The sequence below is a fragment of the Macaca thibetana genome, chromosome X, assembly GCF_024542745.1.
Source record: "Macaca thibetana thibetana isolate TM-01 chromosome X, ASM2454274v1, whole genome shotgun sequence".
NCBI lineage: Eukaryota > Metazoa > Chordata > Mammalia > Primates > Cercopithecidae > Macaca > Macaca thibetana.
The window spans coordinates 31,553,667-31,570,286 of record NC_065598.1 but is presented as its reverse complement, the minus strand read 5'-3'; the positions used below and the strand labels follow the sequence as shown (position 1 = coordinate 31,570,286).

General features: G+C 36.4%; 1 protein-coding gene across 15 annotated transcripts in view; it reads left to right on the top strand.

Annotated features, from left to right (window-relative positions):
- Nucleotides 1-16,620, top strand: part of DMD (dystrophin) — a 2,269,491-nt gene that overhangs the window by 1,592,702 nt on the left and 660,169 nt on the right. For all 15 annotated transcript variants that reach the window (XM_050777140.1, XM_050777144.1, XM_050777148.1 and 12 more), the window contains one exon: nt 4,167-4,399. In XM_050777140.1, the coding sequence (XP_050633097.1) occupies nt 4,167-4,399 (233 nt within the window). The remainder of the gene's footprint in view (nt 1-4,166; nt 4,400-16,620) is intronic.

The following is a 16,620-nucleotide window of genomic DNA, read 5'->3' as shown; positions in this document are numbered from 1 at the left end:
ATAGTGGTGCAAGATTTTGTCTTTCCTAGTGATAACTAGATTTAAGTAAGAAAATGCTAAAGACTAAAAAGTGTTTAGGACCCACAAGAAAGGTATAATTCTGTTCCTCATAGAGATATTTTAGTTACACACTTCTTATTCTGATCCTCCCCAAAACATAGAAATCTAGAGTTGGCATTTAAAGAGAAAATGAGATTTTTGTCTGGAAACAGGAGAGAAAAGTTTTCAAGAAGTATAGAAAGCATATGAAAGGGCACAAGGTTTGAAATGGCCTGTACTCATGAGAGAATGCAGAATACACATGGGTGTGGAGGAGCCTGGAAAGAATGGAGAGAGGTAAGGCTGGAGTATCAAGTCTGGTTCAGAGTACAGAGCATAAAATCCCATACGAATGTAGAACATGAGGAGCCAATAACCATTGTGTGAGAAACACAGGGAAAAGAGGAAGAAAAAAGTCCACATAGTGTACTTACAGTCAAAACAATCCTAGGAGGTGACTTACATGTATCGTGTCATAAAATCCGTGACACAATTCCATTAGATGGGTACTGTTTTCATAGTTACACAAGTGAAAACTCTTGAGGGTCAAGATGTTCAGTGTAGCAGGCATAGTATAATTTCTTGGCTCAAGATGCCTCCAATGTCAGTGAACATTACTTTCCCAAGACTGTCTATTTAGGAAATAGTAAGGCCAATTGTCTATGAAGGAAGTACTGTTATAATCGCCATTTTACAGAGGAGTAAATGGAGATTCAGAGAGGTTAAGTTATCTGACTATAGTTACACAGCTACAAAAAAAAATAGAGCAAGGATTCAAATACAGCAATCTGGTCCTAGAAAGCCTAAATATTCTACACCCTGCTTTCTGATTCAGAGCAATTTCCTGCTTTTCTCCCTTCGAAAGAAAAAAATGTATGTGTGTGGGGTTGGGGGCGAATAAATTGACTGGCTATATTTTCTCTCTTTAATATTTGATCTTTCATTGTCTGCCCCAAGCAGTGGGTCTTCCTCCTTTATCTTCTTCTTGTGAAAATAGCTAAAATCACCTAACTGGTAAAAACTTAGGCAGGTTTTGTGTTCTAGCCTCCATTCTTCCAGTCTAATGGGTGGTTGTTAAATTTTGGTACTCATTGTATGTAGAAGACCTCTAAGTTCGCTAAAGAGCTTACTGCACATTGATTTTTTTTTTTTTTAGATTCAAAAGGAATCAATTGAGCACCTCCTATACTCCAGGACATGTGCAAGATGCAAGAGATAGAGCAGTAAAAAAGTCTGATACGGTTTCCCCTCCCTTTCCCAGCTGTGTACAGATGTTCTTCAGGTGGTAAATGCTGGAGAAGAGGAGACCAGAAATACTGGCCTGATGGGTCTATAGATGAGATTATCTGCCCATGACTGGTGCAGAGATGGCTGCATTGCTAGACCTCTCCATCTTCCTCTGAATATGTGTCCTCTAATTTATTATCCCAGTGGCATATTTAGTCATCATGAACCATCCTCCCTTTTTGAGTCTCAGGCCCTGGTCTTGCTTTTCAATAGACTCCCTCCCTCTCTTCCTTCCTCCTTCCTTCCCTGACTGCTTGACTTCCTGACTTCCTGACTTCCTTCCTTCCTTCCTTCCTTCCTTCCTTCCTTCCTGCCTGCCTGCCTGCCTGCCTGCCTGCCTTCCTGCCTTCCTGCCTTCCTGCCTTCCTGCCTTCCTGCCTTGTCTTGCCTTGCTTTTCAATTGATTCCCTCACACCCTCCCTTCCTCCTTATTTCCTCCCTCCCTCCCTGACTTCCTGACTTCCTTCCTTCTTTCCTTCTTCTTTTCTGTCTTTTTCCAAACGTGCTTTTCAGGAAACAGTGGTCTGCTTGTTGAAGTCTGATAATTTTCTACTTCCTCATCCTCCACTCTATTGAAATTTAGTGTGACATGATCATTTCCACCTCATTAGGTACTTCTTTCATGGTCAGAAGTAAGTCTGGAGAAAAAAAAAAAAAAATCTCTTGTTTCTGCTCTCTTTGAGGGTCAAATTTTCAATAAGTCACTTTTTAAAAAAGCATTTTCTGACACTTCCCATAAGCTTGAAATCCTCCTAAACTGCTGTATATTGCCTCCGTATACATTGTGTATCTATTTTAGGAACACTCCATCCACATTTGCCAGTCAGCCTGGTGTTCTGCAGTTAGTTCCTACAGTGATATTTTAATTTAGCTCTCTTTTCATCCTCTCTGGATATTTAGCTCTTTTCCTGGAATCCCTTTTAAGATTTCTAGATCTTGTTTGCTTCCATGATTTCTTCTCCTGGACTGTGACACAAAACGCTATTCTTTCTTTACATTACATTTAATTCTTTCTAGAAAGAGCCTCAGAGTAGTCAGATAGCTTTGAGAAACAAAATTTTTTCTTTATCGCCTCAGTGTTACTGCCTTTGAATCATTATTTCTTGACATAAATTTCTTTATTCTATCTGATACTTAAAACACTATTTTTTTCTGTCTGCATTGATCAATATTAGTGCCTTCATTCACAGAAAACTGTTAGTGTCGCTGAGAAGCTTGAAAGACAAGAAACATTCTTCCATTCTACTCATCTTCTTCTCTAATGAGGAGACAACCTTAAAAACACAGTTACATGGCCATAAAAATTAATGAATGGCTACCTCAGAATGAAAATTCAATGTCTCATTTTTTTTTAAGTGTTCTTAGAATAGTTCACTAGTTGTCCATGACTCTGAGTCTCCTGTTGAGATGTCTTTTGCAGCTTTCCTTGAAACCTTTTATTCCGAACTACATAGTCCGATAATTTTGCCACCAATCTTCTGGTTATATTATGCTCCTGAGTTCATTGTCTATAAACTTGATTAGGTATTCCTTCCCCTCACCACTCACCTCTGATAACCCAGCTGTGTGTTGGTATTTAGTATGAATTCACACCAGCAAGTTCAGCCCTTTTCAATCAATATAGGGCCACACAGAGACCTTTGACTGACTACTCCCGAAGTATTTCACATTTTGGGGACTTATCTCCAGTTTTTCACCACAGTTGTTCATCACTGTGTTTCTTACTAGCCAAATGTTTATAAAAACATTAATACCTAACATTATTGATTACCTACTATAGTGTCAGGTGCTGTAATAATATTATTGTGATGATGATTATGCTGTTGTTTCTGGCATTGTCATACATGTGTTGCTTGTACTACTCATTGAATCTACACAACTGCCCTTATGACATTTACCCTATTATTATTCCTCTTTTAAGGTAAATATATGAAAAATGCTTCCCACTTTGCCTTGCTTACTGCTAGTGTTGAACAAATGTTACAGCTGAAACTTAGAGAGGTTATGTGGCTTAACCAAGGTCCCAGAGTTCCTAAGGCAGAGAGTAGGATTGTCTACCAAGCATTTTGATTCTAGTACTATACATCTTAACCATTATCATAGGCTGACTTGCTCTACAGTGTCCAACACTATTCATATTACAATTTATTTAACGACTTTGAAACAGTGTTTCATGTCTAAATAGAAGAACTAGCTCTCATTTTTAAGAAAATATTGTATCTCGGTTTTTCTTCGCTGCTAGCCAGTTTACTAACAATTTGAAATAAAAAGAAAAAAAATATGATAAACTGCTCCCAGTATAAAATACAGAGCTAAGACAAGAACATTTCATTGACTTTGATTTCCCTAGGGTCCAGCTCTGAATTAATTTACTTCCTGTTCAAGGGAATTTTAAGTCAGAAAGAAGATCTTATCCCATCTTGTTTTGCCTTTTTTTCCCCTTGAATGAAAAAAAACAAGTAAAATTTATTCCCCTGGCAAGGTCTGAAAACTTTTGTTTTCTTCACCACTTCCGCAATGTATATTATTGTTATTGAGAAGACTTATTTAACTTAAATTACTTGTCCAGACACGAGAATGAGCAAAATCATTTTTTAAAAAAAGTGTTAAATGTATATTAATGAAAAGATTGAATCTTTTAATTTTCTACCATGTATTGCTGAACAAAGTATCCACATTGTTAGAAAAAGATATAGAATGTCATGAATAAGAGTTTGGCTCAAATTGTTACTCTTCAATTAAATTTGACTTATTGTTATTGGAATTGGCTCTTTAGCTTGTGTTTCTAATTTTTCTTTTTCTTCTTTTTTCCTTTTTGCAAAAAACCCAAAATATTTTAGCTCCTAGTCAGACTGTTACTCTGGTGACACAACCTGTGGTTACTAAGGAAACTGCCATCTCCAAACTAGAAATGCCATCTTCCTTGATGTTGGAGGTACCTGCTCTGGCAGATTTCAACCGGGCTTGGACAGAACTTACCGACTGGCTTTCTCTGCTTGGTCGAGTTATAAAATCACAGAGGGTGATGGTGGGTGACCTTGAGGATATCAACGAGATGATCATCAAGCAGAAGGTATGAGAAAAAAATGATAAAAGTTGGCAGAAGTTTTTCTTTAAAATGAAGATTTTCCACCACTTTACTCTCCTAGACCATTTCCCACCAGTTCTTAGGCAACTGTTTCTCTCTCAGCAAACACACATTACTCTCACTGTTCAGCTTAAGTATAATCAAGGATATAAATTAATGCAATTAACAAAAGTAGACATACATTAAAAAGGAAATATACAAAAAAAGCAGAAACCTTACAAGAATAGTTGGCTGAGTTAAATTTACTAAACAACCTGGTATTTTAAAAATCTGTTTTATACCACTTGGACTCAGGAAGGGGAACATCACACACCGGGGCCTATCATGGGGAGGCGGGAGGGGGGAGGGATTGCATTGGGAGTTATACCTGATGTAAATGACAAATTGATGGGTGCAGCACAGCAACATGGCACAAGTATACATATGTAACAAACCTGCACGTTATGCACATGTACCCTACAACTTAAAGTATAATAATAATAAATAAATTTAAAAAAAAATCTGTTTTATACCAAATAAATCACTCAACGGAGCTATTTACATTTAAACTGTTTGTTTTGGCACTATGCAGCCCAACATATTGCAGAGTCAAATATAATAGTCTGGAAATTGATTATTATCCTCTCTTCTAAGTTGTCTGTGCCAATTTTCCTCCTCCAGTGATAAGGATTATTGAAAGAGAGATATAAATTAAAAAGAGAAAAGTAACAAAACATAAGATATTTTAAAATACCCTAGATCTTAATGTTGGCATTTACACAATGCCATGTTCAAATGAACGTGTTTTTAATACAAATAGTTCATTTTTCAGCCTCAGTGTAATCCATTTGATAAAATTATGACATCAACTAGAAGCATTAGAATATATTTATGTAAATATGGTTTACGTAACTAGATCAAATATACTATACATCTTTTATATATGTGAATGGTTAAGAAAAATAATTTTGGAATTGTTATACATTAAAGTTTTTTCACTTGTAACAGCTTTCAAGTCTTTCTAAAGAAATAGGAAGTTGTGCTGAAGGTATTTAGGTATTAAAGTACTACCTTTTGAAAAAACAAGAAGTGAGGCAGACAGAGGGGAATTTCTTTGTAAAATAAATTTCAGCAATTCAGTAGGAATAAAGTAATTTGATAGTAAACAACCTGCATTTAAAGGCCTTGGGCTTGAATACAGAAGACCTGAATTCAGTGCCATTTGCAAATGATGACTGTGGTCAAGCCATCTCTGGATCTTGGTTTCCTATTCTGAGTACAGAGCACACAGAATACACATTCACATTCACAATATAGTTATGGATATGGATGTATATAAATATATGTAAATACCACATATATGTACATGAAAATTTGTTTTAGTTTTGCTTTATAAAAAGTAATTATAGCCACATTTTTCAGAAAACGTAACTGAGGCTCATAGATATCAAATTCCCGGTAAGTAGCAGAACAAGGATTCAAATCCAAGTCCATTTGATTCCTAAGCCAGTGTTATTACTTGATACATATACTGCAGTCAGTACATGTATCAAGTAATACATATACTACAAGTAATACATACTATTGCTGCAGTAATAACTGTAACTGCAATTACTATTTAGTGATTTGTATGTAAATGTAGATGTAGTTTATGTCAGACACTATGCTGAGCATTTTGTAGTTGCTATGTACCGATACATACAGAAACAAGAGGTATGTTCTTTCACAATATCATATTGAGTTATATAATACTCCCAGGACTTTTATTTACCAAAGGAAACAATATTTTATAACATTTAAAGCCCAGGTTTTGAAGTTAGATTGTTTGGGTTCAAAGCTGGGCTCCCAAGCTGTGTGACCTTGAGTAAGTTATTCAGCCTCCCTGAGCCCAAGTTTATCTATCTATAAAATGTGGATAGTTGTACTATCTGCCTTGCAGTTTGTTATCAGAATTAAGTTTGTTGGTACATGAAAAATGCTTCCCACTTCGCCTTGCTTACTGCTTACTGCTAGTATTGAACAAATGTTAGTAATTATATTTGGTTCCACCACGAACTCTAGAAATCTAACCAATGATGGCATTTGTATTTGCAAACTGTATATCACATCATAATACTATATGGAAATGAGAGCTTGTTTCCACTTCTGTACCCTATTCTACCATTGACATTATAGCTTCCTGCAGAAGTTACCTAATAATAGATTGGGAGAGAAAGTCCACACTTCCTTGTGACAGGTTTGCGGGTCCTGCATTTAGGGAAGCCATTGATGTGCTCAGTAGTCTCCAGAGTTCTCTAAATAAATTTGTCCTTTTCAGAAAGGACTACTAATTTCATGCCACCTCGCAGAGATTGTCTTTAAATATAGGTCAAAAACTAACGTAGAGGGCCAGGTGCAATTTTTCACGCCTGCAGTCCCAGCGCTTTGGGAGGCTGAGGCAGATGGATCACTTGAGGTCAGGAGTTTGAGACCAGCCTGGTCAACATGGCAAAACCACATCTCTAATGCAAATAAAAAAATTAGCTGGTGTGGTGGCACGTGCCTATAATCCCAGCTACTAGGGAGGCTGAGGCAGGAGAATCACTTGAATCCTTGACCAGAGGTTCCATTGAGCTGAGATTGCGCCATTGTACTCCAGCCTGTGCGACAGAGTGAGACTCCGTCTCAGAAAAAAAAAATAATAATAATGTAGGGGAAAAAATCAAAAGCCATTTCTGAGACACAAAAATATAGGATTTATAAATTATATATACTATAAAAATATTTTTAAAATATTATATATAGCATATTATATATGATATATAATGTATATATATTTATAAAAAATCTAATCTCCCTTCTCTTGCTTGCTGAATAGTGGGATGCTTTGCCTGTCTCTTCCACTTATATTAAAAAATAATTAATAAAGACATTGTCAGTTCTTGGCTTTTATTGCCTCAATCACCAAATTGTCAGTAAAATGGCCCTAAATAATCATTAAACAAATATCTGTGAGAGGGGAAATAAGAAGGAGAAGTAAGTGTGGGGAGGATTTTATTATAATTTCAGGAAATCAATATCAATTTTATGTAAAGTTTTAAATAAAGCAATCTCAACGTTAATGTTTGATGTGTGAAAAATTAGGCAAAATTCCAAAAGGACTTTATAAACTGAAAAAAAACTTTACTAACACCTATCCATTTTTATTATTTTAACCAACTTCTATTGAGCTGCCACTAAGTACCTAGGAAATATAAAGTTGTACAACATAGAATGTGCAGGTAAAAGAGGTTGAAGGAAGAAAATAATAACACTATGATAGAGATAAATTTTGGGATAATAGCTAACACATACTTAGCACTAATGATATGCTAGTCATTGATCTAAGTACTTCATGTGAATTCTTTAATGCTTACAACATCACTGTGAGGTAAATACAGAGGCACAGTAAGGATAATAACCTGACCGAGATGAAGGAAGAAAGAGACAATGATGAGATATGAACTCAAGCAGTTTGGTTCCATAATCCTCTCCCTTAAACCTCATAGTTTTCAACTTCTCTGATATTGTGTGAGTGATGCTGTTGGGGCTTTCTTCGGGGAAAACTAAGCCAGGAGAAAGAACAGATGCTAGTGAGATATTCCTGAAGAAGATAAAACTTAAGCCAAGCATTAAAGAATGAGTTGGAATTACCTAGCTAGATAAAACGAGAAGGACAATCCAGGCAGAGGGAGCAGACTGTGCTTTTCACTGAGGTGGAAAAAAACAGAGTATGTCATAGGAATTGTGATTCCATATGGCTGAAGTTAAGGGTATATGATGAGAAGAAATTGATGAGGTTGAATAGAGAGGACTGGGGCTAAATAATGGGAATCCTTTGTTGCCAGACTGAGGAATTTTGATGATGGCCTACAGGCAGTGGCAACCCTGAAAGGATTGTAAACAGGAAAATAAAATCAAATATAGTTTAGTTGCCTATCAGTTAGAGCTCTCTGGATGCAAGCAACAGAAATCATTCTCTGATTAAATCAGGCAGAAAGTAAATGTGCTGTAATTAGCACAAAGGCAATGGAACAAAACTTACAAAAGGAGAAAGAATCTGAGCATGCCTTTCTGGGCATGCGGCTAGCAAGAAGTATTCCAGTCTGTTTGTGATACTCTCTTTTCTCCATCCTGTGTGTAACTCTCTTCAAATTTTAAAGTCTCAAAAGAGAATCCAGTTCACCTTGCTTGGGTCACATGTTAATACATGAGCTAGAAGAGAGCAGAAAATTTTATTTAAATCCCTCTCCTCCCAAAGTCTCAAAATTAGGGAAAGGCAATTCTCCCGAATAGCAACTGGGGTCTGTTGACAATAGAAAAGGAAAAGGTTCTGACCAACCACTAAACAATAATTGTCCACTGAACTCAGTCAAGAACATGTGGAATAAGTTGGAGGACAGAGCAAATAAAGGAGATTTGTAGGAGGTAATTATTATGTTCTAAAGCAAGCTTGTTCAACTCATGGCCTGTGAGTCACATGTGGCCCAGGATGGCTTTGAATGTGACCCAAAACAAATTTGTAAACTTTCTTAAAACATGAATTACTTTTTGTGATTTTTTTTCACTCATCAGTTGTCATTAGTGTTAGTGTATTTTATGTGTGGCCCAGGACAATTCTTCCAATGTGGCCCAGGGAAGCCAAAAGATTGGATACAGCTGATCTAAAGCAACAGGGTCATCTACTCAACTTTGCAGCATGTAGACCTGAAATAAAGACCATCCATATACCAATACCTCAAATATAAATTTGTCTGATTATGACACGTACAAAAATTAGTTCTCAGTAAATGTAGATAGCTTGAAGGATAATGTGACTGCAATGTGATAAGGAAACTTCATATTGAACAGATTGGAATGTGAGGATTATAATTTATAATTCCAAAGCATCAGAAGTTAGATAAGATAATGCAATAAGACATTTTATGATTCAAGGCGAAGTTAGTTATGAGATTCAGACCAAACCTTAGACACACAGAAATTGAAATATTTGCCACAGAAAGGGTATAAGGACATGACATTCAAGTAAGCTAGCCTTTTACTAGCTTTAGACTTTGAACTCAGAAAACATATTTGGTGAAAAGCTTATGGTCTCCTTTAGTATGTATTGCTTGATTAAAGTATTATTTTAGAAAATGGTGAGCTTCTCCCACGTTGAAATAAAAATAATTTTTACTAAGTGAATTATATTCAGTAAAAAAAAGGAAGCTATAATTACAACTTTAATTTTTTTAAGTTTTAAGAATACAGCCATTTAAAAAAATTAAGCAAATCTGCTTCATTGTAGACAGTAGAAAACATACCATTACCTTTTAGAAGAATAGAGATGTGAAATATGCAAATTAAGCCTTTAGAAGTAAAACACACATGAAGTTCAAAGTTTAATTTCTAGAATTGTGAATCAATAGCAGTGGATGATTTGTACTTTATAGCTTAGTGTCAGAGAAATCTGATTTAAAAATGCTTTTTTCTGTTTCATCACGTTTAAGTAAAATTGCTCTGAAACAACAATATTTGACAATAATTAGCAGTTTTCTTTGTTGACATAATCTATCAAATGAAGGGAAAAATATGTCCTGGGTTTTGCTCTGAGAGTGATTATTAAATCAGACCCTTAAGGAAAGGAAAGATAAAACAAAGAAGGGAGGAAAGGAAGGGAAGGAAGGAGGAGGAAAGGGAGAAAAAGGAAGGAAGAGAGGAAGGCAAGCAGGAAAAAGGGGTATGAGGGAGAAAAAACAAAAGAAATGAAAGAGGGATGGAGGGAGACAGGAGGGAGAGAGGTGGAGGGGGAAATATGAAGAGAGGTTTGCGGCAGTGGAGACTAGTGTTGCTATCAACAAATAGAATTTAGATGGCCATATGATATTATTTTTCATAATACTGGTGTCTGATGACCTGTACTGAGTCAATTGTAGTCTTTTTTCAATTCCGTTTGGCCAGGTGTTCAGGGTAATTCACCACAAAATCTCAACCACTGCACTTGTATTGAATAAAGAATTGAATTGGCAAAGGCATTTTATCCTCCAATAAGACCTCTCCAGACTGGGGTTGAGACAAATTGGCCAATCTGGACAAGATGATAATAGCATTGTTCAAGATTCATTTGTAACCACACATTGCACTGTTACCTGGGAGATTTCATTATCTAAAGATTGAATGAGCAGTTTTAGTGGGTACAGTGTATATTTAAATGGGATATAATTATTTGAATGAATTTAATTTTTGTTATTGTTAAGGTCAAAGTACTTAATAAAAATTATGATTTTTTAAAACTCTGCCTATACACAAAAAGCATTTGAATTAGCTACAGAATAATTCTGATTATAACTTGTTGAATAAATTCGGTCAAAATCTGACTACTAAACAACTTGTATAGTGTAGCCCTGGAAGAATTGATGGGACAATGTGTAGGTAAAGTGGCATTGGCTATTTAAACTAAAAGTAATACAAAACAGAATGTTTTTGGTTTTATTCTATTGTCACGAACCCAGCAGAAAGTGAGTATTACAGATAGTTTCTCTTATTCAACAAATGAGAGGACTTATAGACAATTTAGTTAATTGATCTAAAGTCACTTAGTAAATGTAATTGTCCTAACACAAACCCAGACCCCCAGACCTCTTGGGAATAGATAATGTTTCTTACTTCTTTTCTATTTTCTCAGCCACCCCCCCTAAACTTCTTACACATCTCATTTCTCCATCCAAATTATAACAAAACAAAGTAAACATGATTTATTTCCATGGGCATCCAGTGGATTTCACGAGGTTGGGTGACAGCCATTGGTGAGGGTTGATTGATTATTAGGGTGAGGAGATTGATTATTCTGTTTTTCATCGAACAGCAATCCAACCCTTCTCATCTCATCATTTTATTTCTGCACAAACTCATTTAAGAAATATCAGTTAAGAAATTAATGTTGTAATCTGTTTGGCTGAAGATATTTACAAATTTTGTGCTTTATCTTCCAACCAATGTACATGTCTCTGGTAGACAGCTTGTGACCATGTGAATGACTGATCCATATTTATATAATTTTCTTTCTTTACCTAATGAGATCAAATCCACTATTATCTTCACTGAAGGATGTAAAGATATGTCAATGTCAGTAATGTGACTTATTTTATATTCTCTAGTCACAACAGAAATAACCCCCCTTAAATAAAAACGTCATAGAGTTGCAAACACACACACACACACACACATACAAAATCATATTTTCTAAGTCTCCTAATTACCTTTTTATGGAAAATGATACCATATGCTTTTTTCTTAAAGAAACTATAGGCCGGGCGCGGTGGCTCAAGCCTGTAATCCCAGCACTTTGGGAGGCCGAGATGGGCGGATCACGAGGTCAGGAGATCAAGACCATCCTGGCTAACACGGTGAAACCCCGTCTCTACTAAGAAATACAAAAAATAGCCGGGCGAGGTGGCAGCGCCTGTAGTCCCAGCTACTCGGGAGGCTGAGGCCGGAGAATGGCGTGAACCCGGGAGGCGGAGCTTGCAGTGAGCTGAGATCCGGCCACTGCACTCCAGCCTGGGTGACAGAGCGAGACTCCGTCTCAAAAAAAAAAAAAAAAAAAAAAAAAAAAAAAGAAACTATATAAACTTATAAACTATACTAAACTACATATTTCAAAGCCTATGAATGGAAATTTATATCTTATTATATTTTAATTCAATTCACTGTAAACTTTTCTGTCAAAATCTTATCAAGCAAAACTGATCCAGGATATTTACATGAATTCTGATGAAAGTCACTGTACTGTGTTTTCCATAAAATACCAATGGGATTCTGATAAGGAAGTTTATGTTTGTCATTGTGTTCAAATAGAGAATTCTGGGCTGGGCATGGTAGCTCACGCCTGTAATCTCAGCACTTTGGGAGGCCGAGGCGGGAGGATCACCTGAGATTGGGAGTTTGAGACCAGCCTGACCAAAATGGAGAAACCCTGTCTCTACTAAAAATACAAAATTAGCCGAGCCTGGTGGCACACGCCTGTAACCCCAGCTACTCCGGAGGCTGAGGCAGGAGAATTGCTTGAACCCGGGAGGCAGATGTTGCAGTGAGCCTAGATCACACCATTGCACTCCAACCTGGGCAACAAGAGTGAAACTCTATCTCAAATAAATAAATAAATAAATAAATAAATAGAGAATTCTGTTTACAAGCACTCATCACCACTCCCGGCTAATTTTTTGTATTTTCAGTAGAGATGGGGTTTCACTATGGTGGCCAGACTGGTCTCGAACAACTGACCTTGTGATCCACCTGCTTGGCCTCCCAAAGTGCTGGGATTACAGGCATGAGCCACTGTGCCCAGCTGCCAATATGTGTTGGTCTTTTTAATCAATGATTCAGTCCAAAATCATTTTGTCCTTTATGTATTTTCTTGTAAAGCTGCTTCTGTTGTCTTGAACTTTTCTATTAAAATGTATGCTGTCATTTGACTTTTTGGATTGTTATTTTCTAGTCCTTGAAATAAATTTAAATTTCCTGTAAAGGAAGGTGTAATATTCTATTTGACATAGCCACTAAGTATATACTAAGTGCTTTATAAATATTGTTGATTTACTTTATCTTTACAGATTACTAGTTTTACTTAGTATTTGGAATATAACAATATTTTATAGAGCTATATTCATATGTATGTTTGTCTTAACTGTTAAATGCAGTATGATTCATGTCTACTTTTGGTCAATGATGAATGAAAGTCTCCTGAGAATTAAATTTGCCGCATCGATGCAAACACAATCATAATTTTAGACACTCTAAGAATTTTAGAAATTAAAGGATTTTTTTCCAGTTTATTGTGTTAAGATTGTGTTTAGCTATGTATGACAGCATTCTCACTACAGTGGCTTATCCAGATAGTTTCTTTTTCTCATAGAGCAAGACTTCCAGAATTATGTGTTCCAGGGTTGATGCAGCAGCCGCAAAACCCTATGTCCCCATTCTTTCCTCCAACCCCAGTCATCTCCAACATGAGGCTTTCTTTTTGTTTTGTTTTGCTTTTGTTTTTGTTTTTGTTTGAGATGGAGTCTCTGTTACCAGGCTGGAGTGCAGTGGCGCGATCTCGGCTCACTGCAACCTCTGACACCCTGGTTCAAGGGATTATCCTGCCTCAGCCTCCCGAGTAGCTGGGATTACAGGCACACACCACCACGCCCAGCTAATTTTTGTATTTTTAGTAGAGATGGGTTGTCATGTTGGCCAGGATGGTCTCAATCTCCTGACCTCATGATCTGCCTCCCTCAGCCCCCCAAAGTGCTGGGATTACAGGCGTGAGCCACCACGCTAGGCAAGACTTTCTTTCCTGTGGTCTCAACATGGCTACTCTGCCTCCAGGCACTATGTCTGTACTTTAAAATGGAAGAAGGGAAAATGAGGAAAGTAAAAGCATATTCCAGCAGTGTCAGTTCCTGTTTGTAAGGAAAACAAATGCTTTTCTGGCAGCCCCACACAGAAGAGTTTCTACTTGACAGTGCATTAACCAGAAATGTGTCACATGACCATTCCTAACTTCTAAGGATCTTGGGAGGATTGAGTGTTTTAACTGAGTAGGTATGTTTCTTTCTTCATAATTCAAAATGTGAAAATTAGTGACTTAGCTATAAAACCTTGCTAGTCTGAACAGAATTTGGATTTTTTTAGCTAAGAAGGAAAGAAAGGATATTGGATAGGCAGCTGGCTATGCTAGCCAAGATACTCTTAATAATGTATATTTTTCTCCTTTGGACATATGTAGTTTTAACTTAGCTAAATATGATGTGATTGTTTTCCTATCTTCTTAGTTCTGTTTAAATTTGTTTCAGAAATCAAGGAAATAAAATGCAGAAAAAACTCTATTATTCATGTCTCTCTTTCTGCTTCTGATTATTTTTATGTTGGAGAAAGAGAAAGCAATCACTTTCATAATAGCTTAAATAGTCTGACAAACTGTAAACATGTTAGGTCATCAGTTTTTATATTCTGAATTATTAAGACCCAAACACACTCACTGAGTTCAAGAGAAAGTATAGACTGAGCAATAAAAACATTACCAGTTCTAGCAATGATAATCAAACAAGAAAACAAGTAATATAGTCTGTTTAGAATAACATGTTTTAAAGATCAAGTTTTTCTTCCTTGCCAATGTTGCCTTTCTTGTAACACTTTTTTTTTTTCCTTCTTGAGATAGGCTTTCCTATCTTTCATCACAAACCCCAGTATTTACTTGGCCGTTCATAGCAGCACCACCCCATGGCCCAGACTTGTAGATATTTCCCTCCTTCTATCGTTGTTCCAATAAAAATAGCCACTCTTATCTCTCATAATCTCAGCTATTTTGTGCCATAAAAGTGGAAAATAATGAGTATTAAGATACTAACTAGGGGCTAGGCGTGGTGGCTCACGCCTGTAATCCCAGCACTTTGGGAGGCCAAGGTGAGCGGATCAGGAGGTCAGGAGATCGAGACCATCCTGGCTAATGTGGTGAAACCCCATCTGTACTAAAAATACAAAAAATTAGCCGGGCATGGTGGTGGGCCCCTGTGGTCCCAGCTACTCGGGAGGCTGAGGCAGGAGAATGGTGTGAACCCAGGAGGCGGGGCTTGCAGTGAGAGCCAAGATCGTGCCACTGCACTCCAGCCTGGGCGACAGAGCAAGACTTAGTCTCAAAGGAAAAAAAAAAAAAAAGATACTAACTAGGTTTCAGTCCTATAAGATGAATAAGTCCTACAAATCTACTGTACAGCATAGGGCTTGTAGTTAACAATGTTATATATTTAAAATTTTGCTAAGAGAGTAGATCTTTTTTTAACTGTTATTATGGTACATGCAAAAATAATAACAGTAAATAAGGAAGGTAGGAGAAAAATTCTGGAGATGATGCATAGGTTTATGACATATATTCTGGACATGATTTCACTGGGGTATATAGTCATGCATTGCTTAACAACAGATATACATTCTGAGAAATGCATTGTTAGCTGATTGATCTTGTTGTGCAAACATCATAGAGTGTACTTACACAAACCTAGATGGTACAACCTACTACACACCTAGGCTATATGGTACAGCCTATTGCTCCTAGGCTATAAACCAGTACAGCATGTGACTGTACTGAATGCTTTAGACAGTTGGAACACAATGGCAAGCATTTGTGTATCCAATCATATCTGAACATAGAAAAGTTATAGAAAAATATTATCTTATAGGACCACTGTCCTGCATGTATACAGACTATGTACATGACAGTGGTTCATTGATCAAAATGTCCTTATGTAGCACATAACTGTAATTATCTCCAAACTCATCAAGCTGTGTTCTTTAAATATGTATAGCTTTTTATGTCAATCAAGTGGTTAAAAAATCAATAAAGTGGTTAAAAATATTTTGCCTAGGAAATATACTATCATTTCCAGTTGATAAAAGATCTCAACATTTCCAAAATTGTCCTACAGAAAACCAGGTTCATCAGGTGTTCATACATGATCCTCATGAAAAGGTCAAATAAGCTGCAAAACATGCATAGACTTTGCCTATCCTCGCAATCTATGATGTACATCTCCATAGTAAGGTCACTGAAAAGTCCTATAGAAATGTTGATATTGTTAGCTCAGTATTTCTCAGTCGTTTCTCCATGGAAACCATTTGTGTAGAGCATCTTGAGGAGCACAGTTGAGAGAATGTTATCTTAGTTGAATGTGTATGTCCCTCTGAGTCACTTGATTTCTCTACATATGCTTTTACCAAATTAATCTTTTAGAAATCTTTTCTCTTAGCACTATGTCTATAATTTGTGAAGTTGTTACCAGGATAACATTTGTGCCTCTCACCATGATGTACCTACCAGGGTCCAAGCAGCCATTCTTTCTCTGGAGTCACTATCTGAGGGAAAGAATTTAGCACAGCATTCTACAAAATCATTTTATTTATAAAAATAGATTACTACATTCCATATAGTAATTTATATTTAGAATATTGATTATTAAAATCTGCATGACAACTTTAAAGAGTAGTACATACTATATAGCAGTTTGTACTCAAATTAACAGTCTTCTAAAAAGGATTCACTTTTTGTTTTTATTCTATTGTCCTATTCGTTGATAGTGTTACGTAAGTGATTATAAAATTTAAAATCTGGAAAGAGAATGTGGACTCAGAATGCCATCTCTTTAGTTATTTCAAAAGGAATAGAAATGAGCATACATATTCATTTTCTT